The sequence below is a fragment of the Elephas maximus genome, chromosome 1 (assembly GCF_024166365.1).
Source record: "Elephas maximus indicus isolate mEleMax1 chromosome 1, mEleMax1 primary haplotype, whole genome shotgun sequence".
NCBI classification, from domain to species: Eukaryota; Metazoa; Chordata; class Mammalia; order Proboscidea; family Elephantidae; genus Elephas; species Elephas maximus.
In genome coordinates, this window is record NC_064819.1 from 11,836,098 (window position 1) to 11,854,532 (window position 18,435).

The 18,435-nt window shown below is 35.4% G+C and overlaps 1 protein-coding gene across 4 annotated transcripts in view; it reads left to right on the plus strand.

Annotated features, from left to right (window-relative positions):
• STXBP5L (syntaxin binding protein 5L) overlaps positions 1–18,435 on the plus strand; it is a 379,510-nt gene that overhangs the window by 270,557 nt on the left and 90,518 nt on the right. For all 4 annotated transcript variants that reach the window (XM_049877576.1, XM_049877583.1, XM_049877594.1 and 1 more), the window contains one exon: positions 674–799. In XM_049877576.1, coding sequence (XP_049733533.1) covers positions 674–799 — 126 coding nt within the window. The remainder of the gene's footprint in view (positions 1–673; positions 800–18,435) is intronic.

The window sequence follows — 18,435 nt, forward strand, 5'->3', positions numbered from 1 at the left end:
TAACTAGGGTAGCAGCAGTAGAGAGGTAAAGTGGTAATATCTAGATATACATTTTAAAGTAACATCAACAGCATTTGATAATGGATTGGATTTGAGGCATGAGATAAAGATATTAGTCAAAGATGATTTTAAGGTTTTTTTTTTTTGACTGAATAACTAGAAAAAAAAAAGAATGGGCATATTATCAACTGGAGCAGCAAAAGCTGCAGACAGACGGAGCAGGCTTGGAGGGAAAGAAGAAATTCAGGTTTTGGATATATGAACTCAAGTTAGGAGATAGGTTATTTTCTATTGTTATGTTTACAATTTATATGTATGTAAGAAACATTACTTAAGAAAAATAATTATATAAAATTAATGTAAAATTATTTTAAATAAAAAAATTGTAAAGGAAAATAAAATAAATTAAAAAAAGGAAATGATGAAGGCCAGTCGAAGCTGTGGATTTGAATGACTGAAAAGCTACTTAAAGAAATAACTAAGTTACACAAGAGGCTCAATGTATTTTGAGAAAGCTAGAAGATATTGTCCACGAGTGTGCCGCCCCCAGTAACTGGTGTGGTGTATTTCTATAGGAAGATTCTGTATTAATTCTCCAGGTAAGCATGAGCATGCTTATTTAAACTGTATGCTCTAAAAGCAGTAAAGTAATTATTTTTTCTCTTTTTACTAGTGTTAAGACTCGTCCAGTGCGGATGCCTCCAGGATATCAAGCAGAACTTGTTATTCAGTTGGTGTGGGTGGATGGTGAACCTCCCCAGCAGATCACTAGCCTTTCTGTAAGCTCAGCCTATGGAATGTAAGTAACTAAACATTCTTTCTGATTTATATTAGTCAATATGTTTGATATATTTAGATGCTTCTTTTAAAATAGTAAGTGCAATCCTAAAAAATAGAAAGAAGTCCTTGCCAGTATTTTTATTACTTTAGACTTGGTATAAGAAAAATAATAATTTAAATATAAACTATGGTTATTTGTCCTTTCTTGATGTCAAGCTTGTGATCATGTCCCCACCTTTGATGTTATTAGGAGGTTGTTAGGATGTAATAATGTAATAAAATGTAATAATTTTTACAGTTATGCTAGACCTTTTCATTATATCTGTGTCTCTTATGTCTTTTATTTGTTTTCATATCTTCTATCTGTTGCTTCCTTATGTCTCATTTTGGATATTTTCTTCTGACTTGCCTTTTAGCATTCAGTAATCCCTCTTTAACTGTGTCTAATCTGCTGGTAGATCTACCCATGGAATTCAGTTTCAATCATTTTATTTTTAGTTCTAGACCTTCCGTTTGGTTCTTTTTATAGACTCCCATTTTCTTCCTGCATTTTTAGTCTCGTCTTTTATTTCCTTGAACATGTTGAATATAGTCATTTTATATGTGTATTTGATAACCTTATATCTGATACCTATTGTCTATTATCTCTCGGTATTTGGTCACATTATTTGGTCACGTGTATTTTCTTCATGTATGCTGTCTTATCTGTTGTTTTTGTATTTATTGGGATATGAACATTATGTAAATAACATTGTAGAGATAATTTGAGGTTCTGGATAATGGTGTCTTTCTCCAGAAAATATTTACATTTCCTCTGGAAAGCTACGCTAAAAGGCAATAGAAAACCCAGATCAACATAATCCAGTCCGATATCATATCTTTGAGAGTTGAGATTTTTGTTTGTTTTTTTATCATGGTAAAATATCTGTAACAAAAAATGCCATTTTAGCCATTTTTAAGTATATAATTCAGTAACATTAACTTCACAGTGTTGTACAACCATAACCACTATTTATTTCAAAAGTTTGCCATCACCCCAAACAGAAACTCTGTACCCATTATACAGTAACTTTTCATTCCTCTCTACCCCCAAAACCTGGTAACTACTGATAAACTTCTGCCTCCAAGCACTTGCCTATTCCAGATATTTCATATAAGTAGGATCATAAATAATTGTCCTTTTACATCTGACTTATTTGACTCAGCATGTTTTCAAGGTTCATCCATATCATAGTATGTGTCTGAACTTCGTTTCTCTTTATAGCTAAGTAGGATTCATTGTACTTATACACCACATTTTGTTTATCCATTTATCCTTTGATGTATATTTGGATTGTTTCCATCTTTTGGTTATTGTAAATAACGCTGTAATGAACTTTGGTGTACAAGTATCTGTTTCAGTCCCTGCTTTCAGCTCTTTTGGGTATATATTTGGGAGTGCAATTGCTGGGTCATCTGATAATTCTATGTTTAATTTTTGGAGAAACTGCCACACTGTTTTCCACAGTGGCTGTACCATTTCACATCCCCACTATAACAATGCATAAGCATTCCAATTTCTCTACATCCTTGCTAACACTTGCTATTTTTCATTTTTCTGATAATAGCCATGCTGATGGATATGAAGTAGTATGTCATTGTGGCTTGAATTTGTATTTCCCTAATGACTAATGACTTTGAGCATCTTTTCATGTGCTTATTGTACATTCGTATGTCTTCTTTGGAGAAACGTCTATTCAAGTCCTTTGCCCATTTTTTAATTGGGTTTTTTTTGTTGTTGAGTTGTATGAGTACATTATATATACTGGATATTAAAAATTTGTCATAAATATGGTTCCCAAATGTTTTCTCCCATTCTGTAGGGTGCCTCTTCACTTTTTTGATAAGGCCCTTTGATGCACAAAAGTTCTTAATTTTGATGAAGTCTGATTTATTAATTTTTTCTTCCGTTGCTCATGCTTATGTGTCATTGAAAGTTTGTTTTTAATCCCTTTAAAGGCTAATTTAATTCCAATTAATCTTTATTTTTGTATTATAGCCTTCCATAGAGATTATACCAAATTTACTCCAACCAGCAATGTTTGAGAATGCCTAATTCCTTATCACTTTTCTAACAACAACAGTATATAACCAAACTTTTTTATCCCTGTTAATTTATTAGGTAAAAAATGGTATGTCATTATAATATTAGTAGGTATTTCTCTTATGTGAAATTGAACATCTTTACATTTACTATGACTGTCTGTTTCTATTCTTTGTCCATTTTCTATGGAGTGTTGGTTCTTATAGATTTGTGAAAGCTCTTTGCATATTAGGGAAGTTAGATCTTTTCTTTGATGTAACTTGCAAATATTTTCTTTCCTTTTCATTGCTTTATGACTTTGTTTAGGGTGTATTATTTTATTTTTTACCATTGATAACTGGTTAAATATTATGTAATTCTAGTTTTTATATTCTTTTTTCATGGCTCTGGATTGTGTCAGACTTAGAGAGACCTTCCTCACACCAAGATAATAAAAAAAAAATTTCCTTTCCTAATATTTTTATAAGTTTAAATCTTTGATCTATATGGAATTTATTTAGTGTAAAGTATGAAATAGGAATTAAACTATATTTCTTTCCTGACGACCAAGTTGTGCTAACACTGTTTACTGAATGCTTCATCTTTTCTCTACTAATTTGGAATCAACTGTTATCAAATAATACATTTCTTTGTTTACTTGACTTTATTTCTGTACTTCCCACTCCACTCCTACACTAAATCTGGTAAGCTTCCAGAGAACTCCTTAAAGACATTAGGAAGGGGTCAGGGTATCAGAATAAAGCAGGGCTTCGAACCAGTTTGAACTGATTCAGTCTTGGGCAACGAAGTGAGACTGGAACAAATCTGAATTTTCAAAATTTGGGTGAACTGGAATGATAACTGCAATGGGAAAAATCACAAGTGGAAGCCCTAGAATGGGAGACTCAGAAGAGGTGTTGTGAGCCCTTCCAGGATCCTGATGTGAGAGATTGGATTATTGGCAGGACTACGGAGAGTGACACACACTCAAAGCAGTACAGACAGCTGCCATCTTTGAGCAGGCCACTGCTCTTTTCTTCTCTGCTCAGAATCCAACAGGCAAGAGATTTGTTGGCTCTGCAGTGCATACACTGTCTTTTTTTTCTAAGAAAGAGATTAAGTTTCTAGCAGGGCTTCAACCCATAATTTTCCCCATTCTGGTTATTGTTCTGCTTCACCCAAATTTTAAAAATTTGGTCTTTTCCAGTTTTGCTTCATTGGCCATGACTGAACCAGGCAGAACTGGTTCAAAGCCCTGCAATAAAGAAAATAAATCTTATGTTTCAGAAGTTTGTGAAGGGGGCAGGCGGAGGATGTATGTGAACGTCGATACTAGGTGGTTGCTTCTTGAGTAGAAAATACTTCGGTAGGAAAGCTGGCAAGAACAGTCTATGAATAAAGGGAGGAAGGCAGTGTGAAACAGCCTATAGTCCCATTATTTGGTATGGCAAGGATATGTGATTATCCTCTAGCCCAAGTAGTTACCATGGAAAGTGAGCTCAAGCCATAGTCAGGGTTCCCTACTCAAGGGATTGATCTTCAAAGTTAAGAGGACCCCAGAATAAAGAGGCTCTGAAGACATGTCACCAGGATCAGAGGGATGTTAGAATAGGTCAGTTAGAGTCAGGGCTTTGAACCAGTTCTGCCTAGTTCAGTCATGGCCAATGAAATGAAACCAGAACAGATCTGAATTTTAAAATTTGAGTGAAATGGAACAATAACTGGAACAGGGAAAATTACTGGTCAAAGCCCTGCTGAAAACTTAATCTCCCTCTTAGAAAACAAGGGTAGCATACGTGTTGAATAGCAACCAACTCTTTTGATTTTAAGCAGAGATGGAAACAGCATTGCTCCACTCAAAAATGGCAGCTGCCTGCACTACTTTGAATAATCCAGTCTCCCACATTAGGCTCCTGAAAGGGCTGTAATGCCTTTTCCAAGTCTCCCATTCCAGGGCTTTGACCCATAATTTTTCCCATTTTTGTTATCATTCAGGTTCACCCAAATTTTGAACATTTAGGTTTGTTCCAATTTCACTTCATCTGCCGTGACTGAGCCAGTTTGAACAAGTTCAAAGCCCTGGCTAGTGTGCATATTTCCCCCATAAGGGAACTGTGGAGGTGACAGTCACACAGAGTTTCTGAAGAACCTACAGTTATGTGAGAAATTCAGCTTGAACACCTGCCCCATAGAGGGCTTCAATTACCACAAACAAACAACAACAAACTCAGCTACCCGAGTAAATTCCAACAAGATTTTAAGGAATAAATAATATCAATATTATGAAAATGTCTCTTAGAATTGAAAAAGAGAAAATCATGTTCACTTCATTTTATGAAGCCAACATAACTTGATTCCAAAACTTGAAAATTACATTACAAAAAGGCAAAATTATGAGTCCATCTCATGCATGAACATAAATGTAAAAGTCCTAACCAAGGTATAAATATATCTAGCATAAAAAAGGTAATATATCATAACTAAGTTTGGTTTACTTCAGAAATGTAAGGATAGGCTATATTTTAAATGAAATAATTTTTTTTAATGTAGTTTACCACAATAACAGAATAAAGTAGAAAAGCCATATGATTAAGTCAAGAGATGTAAAAAGTTACAGCATCTGATAAAATTCAACATCCACTCATGATTTAAAAAAAAAAGGCTTACTAAAATGAGAAGAAAGATCCTTATTTTGATAAATTTTAACAAATATCACACTTCATGGTAATATGTTGGAAGCCTTGACACTGAGATAAAAATAAGACAGGATGGCTGTTATCACCACTACTAGTCATAGTGTACTGGAGGACATAGTCGGGGAAATACAGAGAAAAATAAATCAAACGTATAAGGATTAGATAAGAAGGAAAATTTTAAAAATCATAATAAACCCAAACTAAACCCATTGCCATTGAGTCAGTCCTTACTCATAGTGACCCTATAGTGTATGTAAATATCGAAATACTCAACAGAAAAAATAATTGGAATTAATAATTGAGTTTAGCAAAGTTGTTGGTTACAAAGCCAATATAAAAATAAAATATATTTCCATATACTTACAAAAAATATGTAGAAAATAAAATATGTAAAAAGAAAAATACCATTTAAAATAAAAAACAGGAAAATGCTAGGAATAAATTGAACAAAAATTTTCAAGACCACTGCATAGAAAACTGTATAACATTAAGATAAATAAAAACCTAAATGCAATGGAAAGCTATACCACATTCATGGAATGGAAAATTGAGTAATAGTGTAAAAATGTCAGTTCTTCACAAACTGATTTATAGAATTGCCACAATCTGAATATAAATTTTGGAAACCTTGGTGGCATAATGGTTAAGTGCCACAGCTGCTAACCAAAAGGTTGGCAGTTCGAATCCACCAGGAGCTCCTTGGAAACTCTGGGGGGGAATTCTACTCTGTCCTATAGGGTCTCTGTGAGTCGGAATTGACTCAATGGCAATGTTTTTTTTTTTTTTTTAATATAAATTTCAGCAGATTTTTCTTTCCAGAAATTGAAAGCTGGTTCTAAAATTTATAGAGAAATGCAAAGGCTCATAATAGCTAAGACAGTATGAAAGAAAAACAGAATTAGAAGACTTACTCTACGAGAAAAAAAAGCTATTATAAAGCTGTATAAAGAGTGACAGTGTTTTATTGGCACCAGATAGATGAATAGACCACTGAACAGAAGAAAGAACCCAGAAGTAGATTCAGGAATATATGACAAAGTTAGCTCTACAGAGCAATAGGAAAAATGATTTTTTTTCAACAAATAATACAAGCTCAATTGTATAATTTTATAAAATAATGAAATTTGGCTTATCCCTCTGACTATAAACAAAAATTATAGAAGATATTTTTGGAGAACATCTTCATATCATTTGCTTTAAGGAACGATTTGTAAAGCAGCACACAAACAGGGTTAACCCTAAAGGAAAACATTAAGAACTCCTTGGGAAAAAGAAAGACGCCACTAAGAGAGTAAAAGGACAGGACAGGGAAGAATATATTTGAATCATATGTAACTACAACGGGATCCTATCCAGAGTTTAAAAGAAGTCACGATAATCAATTATGAAAAAGATAAACAACCCAATAGAAAAAATGCAGAAGAAATTTGAACAGACATGTCACAAAATAGGATATGAAATGGCAAAAAAATGAACATAATAAATGCACAATTTCATTAATAATGTTGGTAGTATTGGCAAAGATGTTGATAGCAGGAACTCTTGTGCACTGCTGCTAAGTGGATAAATTGGGTATATCCAGTTCATAAAATTGTCCATCTCATCTGCTCCAGTTTAACATATGTATATATCCTATGGCTTAATAATTTAATTTCTGTGCATGTTCCCAACAGAAATAGAAGCACATATGCACCAAGAGAGAGCAGCATTATTTGCGATGCAGTATTATACTTAAAAAAAAAAAGTCTCAAAATAGAAATGATCAAATGTCTATCAGAAATGTGGCATCTGGGGTCTTAAATGCTAACAAGCGGCCATCTAAGATGCATCAATTGGTCTCAACCCACCTGGATCAAAGGAGAATGAAGAACACCAAGGTCACACGATAACTATGAGCCCAAGAGACAGAAAGGGCCACATGAACCAGAGACTTACATCATCCTGAGACCAGAAGAACTAGATGGTGCCCGGCCACAACTGATGACTGCCCTGACAGGGAGCACAATAGAGAACCCCTGAGGAAGCAGGAGAACAGTGGGATGCAGACCCCAAATTCTAATAAAAAGACCATACTTAATTGTCTGACTGAGACTAGAGGAATCCTGGCGGTCATGGTCCCCAAACCTTCTGTTGGCCCAGGACAAGAACCATTACTGAAGACAACTCATCAGACATGGAAGGGACTGGACAATGGGTGGGAGAGAGATGCAGACGAAGAGTGAGCTACTTGTATCAGGTGGACACTTGAGACTCTGTTGGCATCTCCTGTCTGGAGGGGAGATAGGAGGGTAGAGAGGGTTAGAAACTGGCAAAATTGTCATGAAAGGAGAGACTGGAAGGAGGAAGCGGGCTGACTCATTAAAAAAAAAGGGGGACAGTAAGTGGGAGTATGGAGTAAGGTGTATATAAGCTTATATGTGACAGACTGACTTGATTTGTAAACTTTCACTTAAAGCACAATAAAAACTATTAAAAAAAAAGTCTATCAGAGTAGCTTGGGTCAATACATTGTAGTGTATTCAGTCAAATTGTACAGTATGTTTGAATGAAGTGTGCTTAAATGCAATAATATATAAGAAAAAAGCCAGCCATATATCAGTACATAACATGTGAATCCATTTATATAAAGTTCAAAAACAACCAAAATTAATTTTTGGAATAGGAAATCAGATTTTGGAAGAGACTATGGGAGAAATAATTGAGAAAAGTATGAGGGACCTGCTGATAACATTCTGATTTTTGACCCAGTTGTATTTATGTGGAGGTGTTTACTTTGTGATAATTCATTCAGGTGTACACGTAAGTACACTTTTATTAATGTATGCTATAGTTGAAGAAAAGAGTATAGTATAAAGTTTTTTTTTTTAATAACTGAGTAATTTCACTTCTAGGAATTTGATAAATATGATCAATATTTGAGTGATATACAAAAGATATGCAGTGACATACAAATGATATTCATTGGTACATTGTTTATAAGAGCTGAAGACTGGAAGCAGCTTAATTGCCCATGAATGAAAGTTGGGTAAAGAAAATAGAATACATGCAAATACTGTGAAATCGTTTTAAAAATTAGGCAGCTCTATGTAAATTTTACATACAATAATCATCAGCATATACTCTTGACTGAAAATAATCAAGATGCAGAATATCTTTACACTATGCAACATTTGTTTATATATAATATATTGTGAATCTCCAGAATACATTTATGATTTTTTTAAACCTTTTTAAGAAAAAGATAACCCAATTGAAAAATAGACAAAATATATAAACAGACAATTCACAGAAGAAATACAAATTTCCAATAAACATGAAAAGATTTTCATAAGAAGAGAAAAGCTAAGTAAAATAGCAATGAAAGAGCAATTTTTATCCATTGTATGAGCAGTTTTTTAAAAAGATTGTTAAAATTTACTAATAATGAGACTATGGGAAAAATGGATCTTGTATACATATATTTTTAATTTTAAAATAAAACTAAGCATAACTTTTGACTCAAATTATAATCTTAGCTAAATTTCTACAATTTTTGGAGAAAGATGCTTGTGCACAAAAATCATGTAGAAAAATGTTCCTTGCACCATTTTTTATAACAAAATACTTGGAATCTATCAGTAGGAAAATAAGAAAATAAAACCATGTTATTTTTGAATCATGGAATACAATACAGTAATTAAAGAACACAGACAAGGAAATATCTCTAAGAAGTATGGTAGTAAAAACAGGAGAGATATAGAACAAATATATGCTTGTAAAAAACAGAAAAAGGGCAAGATGGATATAAACAAAACTGTTCATCACAGTTATCCCTGAAAAGGGGATTGATGTACAGTCAGTTGATTAAAGAGACTTTCACTTTGTATTTATTGTTTTAATTTTTTCGTGAGAATATTTCCAAGTGTAATTTTAAAACTAACAACAGTTTTAAAAACATTAAAAAAAAAAAAAAAAGGAAGAAAATTTTGCACTATGCCTCTGAAAAGTTCCTTCCTTACAAGGTGGTATTAGTGAGAGGGATTTATAGCATCATCAGAGACCTTTGAAAATGATTACAGCCCAGTATTCTGGGAGGAGAGCCTAGTTGTTTTGAGAACTATAAGCACCAGGTGAAGCGGTGATAAACTTACATGAAAACATAGATACATAATTTCTTAATAAACTATAGCATTAGTATAGTCACTTACTGTACTGCACTGATAGTAGATATGCTTTCAGAGTTGTTCATGATTTGAACCTATTGTGAAAATGAAAGGTTTTTCTAACGTATTTGCAATTTTTAAAAATAGGAAAAAAATATGATTATTGGAAGTAATTCAGTATCTGAAAAGAAACTCTATCATTATGACTATATCCTGAAGTAAATTAATATGCTTTAGCTATGGTTTGAAAGAAATGTTAGGCTAAGCATAAAATTTATGGTGAGTTTCTCAGTTTCAGTTAGCGCCTCTAAAACATAGCCTTGTCTCTTATGCACAGTGAAAAGGGTTTAACGGAAATGTCCAAAGTTGAGAGTTGCTGTAACATCTGTTTAACAAAGCTCAGCTGCCTGGTATCCAAGTAGTTAAGACAATGAGCTGAAGTGAAAGTAAAAGCCAAGCCTTTAATCATTTACTGCAATAGTATAAGCAAGAGAAACCTAGAGAAAGGTACTGGCTTCCTCCTATTTCATAGTTCCCCAGGAACAGCAGTGGATCAGCTCAGATGTGGGGACCATCTCACTACAAAAGGGAGCCCAGGACAAAAAACTCCTGCTGTTTTTGGGCCCTGGGGGTCTGGGGGAAGGCAAGGGGAATGGGCTAGAACTGGAAAAGTGCTGAGTCCTGTGTCAGATTGGGGAAAAGTGTCTTCAAGTTTCTCCCTTTGCCCCTGATAAAGAGGCCTCCATATGGAGGTGCCTGGCCAAGGGATGCAGATATGTGGTAGGGTGGCTGGGGGTTGGGGGTTACTGCGTAAGTTCTTGGCTGCAACTTCCTATAGAAATTATAACGCATTGTTTATATTTAGGTATAATTTAATTGACATAAAAAAGAAAATTCTTTTTCCAAATAGGATTGTATCCACAGGTATAGGGGTTAGGATTCCAACATATATTTTGGGGGGTACACAATTCATAGCAGCTGTACATAAAATCTGGTTGGGGAGGGCAGTTTTCCCCCTGAGGCCTGCCAGATAAAGCCTTTGTAATTGCCTATGATCAGGCATGGAATATCACACGTATATTTTTGGACAGAAGACAGACTCTTCAGATCCCCTCTTTGTACCTCTTTGTATATTACTTGAAAATTGTCAGTATCCAAATTACGTATTAATTAATTCAGTTTGATACTAGACTGAGCTCTTGAATTTAATCATCATTTTAGAAATTATGATTTAAGCCAATACATCAAGCCCTGATTGTTTGTTGTTGTGGTGTTAGATGCCATTGAGTCAGCTCTGACTCATAGTTGTCCTATGTACAATAGAAGAAAACACAGTCTGGACCTGCAGCAGCCTCCCAATTCTTGAGCCCATTGTTGTAGCCACTGTGTCAATCCATCTCATTGAGGGTCTTCCTCTTTTTCATTCACTGTCTACTTTACCAAGCATAATGTCCTTCTCCAGGGACTGGCCCCTCCTGATAACATGTCCAAAGTACAGGGGATGAAGTCTTGCCATCCTTGCTTCTAGGGAGCATTCTAGTTGTACCTCTTCCAAGACAGGTTTGTTCATTCCTTTGTCAGTCCACAGTATATTGAATATTCCTCACCAACACCGTAATTCAAAGGTGTCAGTTCTTCGGTTTTCCTTATTCACTGTCCAGCTCTTTGCTTTTGTGCTGGTGTGCCCATTAGTGATTGAACTATGAGGCACATCCTTCACGTTTGTTATTGTCGGCCCTATAGATCTGTCTAATCTTTGACTGAAGGGTGAACCTCAGGAGTTACTTAAGTACTGAGTTAAAAGGGTGTCTTGGGGCCCATACTCTTAGGGTTTCTCCAGTCTCTGTCAGACCACCAAATGCTGTTTTTTTTTTTTTTTTTTTGAGAATTTGAATTTTGTTCCACATTTTTCTCCTGTCTGGGACCCTCTATTATGATCCGTGCCAGAGCAGTTGGTGACAGTAACTGGGTACCATCTAGTTGTTTAGGGCTCAGTCTGGTGGAGGTTTTGGTAGTTGTTGTCTGTTAGTCCTTTGGGCTAATCTTTCCCTTGTGTGTCTTTGGTCTTCTTCCTTCTTCTGCTCCAGCCAAGACGGGACCAGTAGATGTATGTTAGTTGGCTGCTCACAGGCATTTAAGACCCCAGTGGCTACTCACCACAGTCAGTGCAGAACATTTTCTTTATAGACTCTGTTATGCCAGATTGAGCTAGATGTCCCCCAAGACCATGGTACCCAGCCTTCAGCCCAGTAGTTCCATCTCTCAGGGCTTTCAGATGTGTCTGTGAAGCTTCTATGACTTTGCCCTGGTCAAGTGTGCTAACTTCCCCAATATTGTGTACTGTCATGTGAAAATAAACCCAAAACTTACGTAACCTAGAACAGTGCCAAAACTAGAACCTTCTGCATTTATGGAAATGATCTATACTCTGTGCTGTTCAGTATGGCACCACTAGTCACCTCTCTTTTAAGCATTTGAAATGAAGCTGGTGTCACTAAGAGAGCATTTTCAATTCTATTTAATTGTAATTAAATTAAATGTAAATTAAAAGAGTAAGTAGAGTACTGACATTATTTTACATGGTGGTAATACCAGGGAGAAAACATAAAGCTGTTTTAAAGCCAAAATTTTTACATCAGCCAAATTTACAAAGGCATCGTTTGAGTACAAGTGTTCCATGAGCATTCTTCTATGCTATGTTGTTGTTAGTCGCCATTGAGTCAATTCCAACTCATGGTGACTCTGTGCGCCGCAGAGCAGAACTGCACTCCATCGAGTTTTCAAGGCTGAGATCTTTTGGAAGCAGGTCACCAGGCCTGTCTTCCGAGGTGCCTCTGGTGGGTTCAGACCGCCAACTTTCAGCTAGTAGCTGAGCATGTAATCATTTGTGCTACTCATGAGTAAAATTTTTATGGTATCTAAAGCAAATTTTTGCTTCTTGTCTTGTAACCTAATATTCAAGCTCATTGAAATAAGTCACATTTAAACTATTTTTCTATTTTGAATTACAGCAAGAAAAACAATTTCTTAAAGCACCAACATATTTAAAGATAGTAGAAATATATTTTTGAAATATTTCAGTTTCACTTATATTTACATAAGTACTTATACGTTAATATTGTTTATAAATGCAGAATAGAATAGGAGCTCCTGGCTTGTTCCTCTGCATTGCTGAGTAGTATTCCATTCTATGGATATAAAAAAAAAGGTGTTTATCCCTTCATTTGATAAAAATTTGGGTTGTTTCCAACTTTTGTCTAGTATGAATACATCTACGATGACCATTCCAGTACAAATCTTTGTGAAACACTTGTTCATATTCTCCTGGGTGAATATCTAAAAGTGGAATTACTGAGAGCCCTGGTGGCACAATGTTTAAGTGCTCAGCTACTAACCAAAAGGTTGGCATTCAAGCCCACACAGTGGCTCCACTGTGAAACACCCAGTAACCTACTCCCATAAATATTACTGCCTAGAAAACCCTTTGGGGAAGTTACACTCTGTCACATGAAGTCACTATAAGTTGAAATTGACTCAGTAGCGCCTAACAACAATATGTACGTGTTTAAGACAGAGAGAAACTGTTAGCTAAAGAGACTGCCTCATTTTACATTTCCATTACCAATGTATAAAGGTTTCCACTGCTCTATACCCTTGCCAACACTTGGTTGTCATTGTTGCTATTAGGTGCCATCATGTCAGTTCCAACTTGTAGAGACCCTGTGTACAGCAGAATGAAACACTGCCCAACCCTGCGCCATCCTCACAATCATTATGCTTAAGCCCACTGTTGCAGCCACTGTGTCAATCCATCTCATTTGAGGGTCTTCCTCTTTTTCACTGACCCTGTACTTTACCAAACATGATGTCCTTCTCCAGGGACTGATCCTTCCTGACAACATGTCCAAAATATGCAAAATGTAGTCTCACCATCCTTGCTTCTAAGGAGCATTCTGGTTGTAATTCTTCCAAAACAGATTTGTTTGTTCTTTTGGCAGCCCATGGTAGGTATATTCAGTATTCTCCAACACCACAATTCAAAGGCATCAATTTTTCTTCAGTCTTATTTATTTATGGTCGAGGTTTCACATGCACAGGAGGTGATTGAATACACCATGGCTTGGGTCAAACGCACCTTAGTCTTCAAGGTAACATGTTTGCCTTTCAACACTTTAAAGAGGTCTTTTGCATCAGATTTACCCAATGCAATCTGTCTTTTGATTTCTTGGCTGCCGCTCCGTGGGTGTTGATTGTGGATTCAAATAAAATGAAATCCTTGACAACTTCAGTCTTTTCCCCATTTATCATGATGTTGCTTACTGGTTCAATTGTGAGGATTTGTATTTTCTTTATATTGAGGTGTAATCCATACTGAAGGCTGCGGTCTTTGATCTTCATCAGTAAATGCTTCAAGTCCTCTTCACTTTGACCAAGCAAGGTTGTGTCATCTGCATAACGCAGGTTGTTAATGAGTCTTCCTCCAATCCTGATGTCGTGTTCTTCTTCATGTAGTACAGTTTCCCGGATTATTTGCTCAGCGTACAGGTTGAATAGGTACGATGAAAGGACACAACCCTGACACAGACCTTTCCTGACTTTAAACCACGCAGTATCCCCTTGTTCTAGTCAAACAACTGCCTCTTGATCTATATATATGTTCATTATGAGCACAATTAAGTGTTCTGGAATTCCCATTCTTTGCAATGTTATCCATAATTTGTTAGGATCCACACAGTTGAATGCCTTCGCATAGTCAATAAAACACAGGTAAATATCTTTCTGGTATTCTCTGCTTTCACCCAGGATCCATCTGACATCAGCAGTGGTATCCCTGGTTCCATGTCTCTCTGAGTCTGGCTTGAATTTCTGGAAGTTCCCTTTTGATGCACTGCTGCAGCAGCTTTTGAGTGATCTTCAGTAAAATTTTACTTGTTTGTGATATTAATGATATTGTTAGATTATTTCTGCATTTGGTGGGATCACCTTTCTTGGGAATAGGCATAAATATAGATCTCTTCCATTCAGTTGGCCGGGCAGCTGTCTTCCAAATTTCTTGGCATAGACGAGTGAGCACTTCCAGTGCTGCATCCATTTGTTGAAACATCTCAGCTGGTATTCCATTAATTCCTGGAGCCTTGTTTTTCGCCAATGCCTTCAGGGCAGTTCGGACTTCTTTCTTCAGTACCATTGGTTCCTGTTCATATGGCACCTCCTGAAATGGTTGAACGTCAACCAATTCTTTTTGGAATAGTGACTCTGTGTATTCCTTCCATCGTCTTTTGATGCTTCCTGAGTTGTTTAATATTTTCCCCATAGAATCTTTCAATATTGCAACTCGAGGCTTGAATTTTTTCTTCTGCTCTTTCAGCTTGAGAAATGCAGAGCGTGTTCTTCCCTTTTGGTTTTCCATCTCCACATAGTTGCACATGTCACATAATACTTTACTTTTCCTTCTTGAGCCACCCTTCAAAATCTTCTGTTCAACTCATTTACTTCATCATTTCTTCCTTTCACTTTTGGTATTGTCAGTCTTTTTAATTTTATCCATTCTGTTGGGTTCAGTGGTATTTCCTTCTAGTTTTAGTTTTATATTCCTAGTGACATTTTTTTCAGATGCTTATTTGTATATCTTCTTTGGTGAAATATCTGTTCAAATCTTTTGCCATTAAAAAAAATAGGATTGTGATCTTATCATTGGGTGTTCTTTTTATATTTTGAGTACAAGATATGTACTTTGCAAACATTTTCTCTAGGTCTGTGCTTTGCTTTTTCACTTTATTAACAATATCTTCTAGGAGCAAAATGATTTAATACTGGTATCATGCAGCTTGCCAACTTTTTATTTTATAGTTTGTGAGTTTTTTGTCCTACTTAACTATTGGTTGCCTAACTCAAGATTACTATGATTTCTTCCTGTGACCCATTTTGAGTTAATTTTTATATGTTATATAAAGCAAAAGTTAAGGTTCAATTGTTTTTTTTTTTTTTGTAAACTTATAGACATCCAATTGTTTCACCGTCATTTGTAGAAAAGATTGTCTTTTCTCTTTGAATTGCCTTGGTACCTTTATAAAATATCAGTTGACTATACATACGTAAGTTTGTTTCTGGACATTCTAATTTCAGTTGCATTGTATTTATGTCTGTCTTTACGTCAATATCATTCTCTCTTGATTCGTGTAGCATTAGAGTAGATCTTGAAATTATGTAGTGTTAAGTACTCAAATTTTCTTCTTATTTTTCAAAACTGTTTGGACAATCTGTATCTGTTGCATTTCCATATACATATTTTTGAGTCACCTTCTAAATTTCTGGAAACCCTGGTGCCATAGTAGTTAAGAGCTACAGCTGCTAACCAAAAGGTTGGCAGTTCAGTTCTACCAGGTGCTCCTCAGAAACCCTGTGGAGCAGTTCTACTCTGTCCTGTAGGGTCGCTATGAGTCGGAATCAACTTGACGGCAACAGGTTTGGTTCTTTTTTTTTTGGTTGTAAATTTCTTAAACAAACAAAAGAAGTCTGCTGAGATTTTTGACTGTGATTGCTTTGGATTTGTAGATGAATTTGGGTAGAATTGGTGGCTTCACAAAAGTGAGTCTTCTGACCATTTAGCAAGGTATCTCTCTACATTTATTTAGGCCTTCTTTTAACATCTCTCAGCAGTGTTTTATAATTTTCCATTTATAAATCTTCTACATACTTTGTTAAATTTATCACTAACCCAAACCCGTTGCCATTGAGTCAATTCCAACTCGTAGCGACCTTATAGGACAGAGTAGAACTGTCCCATAGAGTTTCCAAGGAGCACCTGGTGGATTCGAACTGCCAACCTTTTGGTTAGCAGCTGTAGTGCTTAACCACTACACCACCAGGGTTTCCAAAATTTATCACTAAGTATTTCGTAATTTTGACGCTGTTATGAATGTTGAATGGAGAGTTCTATAAATTTCAGCTAAGTCAAGGTGGTTGATAATGTTGTTTAAAACTTCTATTCCCTTACTAATTTTTTGTTCATCAGTTCCTGAAAGAGGATTATTGACATCTTCAATTTTATTTGTAGATTTTTCTATTTACTTCCAGTTCTATCAAATTTTCTTTCATGTGTTTTGAAGTTCTATCATTAGATTAACTTAGGAGTGCTATGTCTTCTTGATGAATGACCCCTTTATAATGACCTTTTTGTAATTCTCCCTATTTATCCTTTAAAAATTTTCTTAGTATGACATCTACTTTGTCTGATATTAATATAGCCCCTTCAGCATTTTCTGATTAGTGTTTACATGGAATATGTTTTCCATCCTTTTACTTTATATTTAAAATGGATTTGCTGTAGGCATCATATAATTGGGTCTCATTTTTTATCCACTGAGGCAATCTTTGCTTTTCTTTAAGAGTATTTAGACAATTTACAGTAAAGTGATTATTTATATCCAAACCAAACCCACTGCTGTCGATTCGATTCTGACTCATAACAACCCTGTAGGGCAGAGTAGAACTGTCCTATAGAGGTTCCAAGACTGTGAGTCTTTATGGAAGCAGACTGCTGCATCTTTCTCCCACAGTACAGTTGGTGGTTTGAACTGCTGATCTTTTGGTTAAGAGCCGAGCACTCAACCACTGTGCCAACAAATTTCCTTGAGTATTTATATGCAAAAAAAAAAAATTGCTATCAAGTCAATTTCGACTTGTAGTGACCCTATAGGACAGAGTTGAACTGGCCCATAAAGTTTCCAAGGAGGCTGGTGGATTCGAACCACTGAACTTTTTTGGTTAGCAGCTGAGCTCTTAACCACTGTGCCACCAGGGCTCCAATTATCTATATAAAAACCTGTTACTTTCAAGTTGATTCTGACTCATAAAAAAAAAAAAAAAATAGTTGGGTTTAATTCTAACATGTTCCTATTTTTTCCATTTGTTTTCTATTTGTACCATCTGTTCTTTTTCCTTTTTTTAGAATTGCATATCTTTTAATGGTTATATTTTTTCTCCTCTTTTAGCTATTAGCTATATACCTTTCTTTTTTTTTTTAATGATATGTTTTAGGTTTTCCAATATAATACTTTTTAAAAGAAGTTTTAATATTCTTGCGAGTTAATTCTGTGATCTTTTTCATTTCTAAATATGTTTCTGTTTTATTTTTTTCTCTGATGATATGTCATGTTTTTCTCATTTTTTTTTATATGCCTGCTACTTTTTGTGTACTAGATGTTGTAGATTTCACATTTTTTTATTGTTATATTTTGTTGGATTACTTTAAATAGTGTTGGATTTTTTTTTTTTTTTTCCTGGAAGGTAGTTCAGTTACTTGGAATCATAATCTCTAAGCTTTTTTAGGTGGGTCTCAAACAGCCTTTACCAAAAAACCAAAAACCAAAACTGTTGCCGTCGAGTTGATTCTGACTCACTATGGCTAATTAGCTGTCACTGCTGAAGTTATGGTGGCACAGTGGTTAAGAGTTTGGCTACTAACCAAAAGTTCGACAGTTCAAATCCACCAGCCGCTCCTGAAGTTATATCCTTCTGAAGCTTCTATCTGCTGTTTCATGTATTAGGAGAACTCTACAGTCTGGCTGGTGGGAACAGTAAATAGTCTCAGCCTATGTAAGCTCTGGGAATTATTCTGTCTATTCTTTTTTTGTGGTTCTTTCTCAGGCCTTGTGTAGTTTCCTCACATGAATGTATAGATTGCTATACAGCCAAAGTCTCAAGAGTACAGTTCTGCAAATATCTGGTGTACCATCTCTATAAAGCTCTCTCC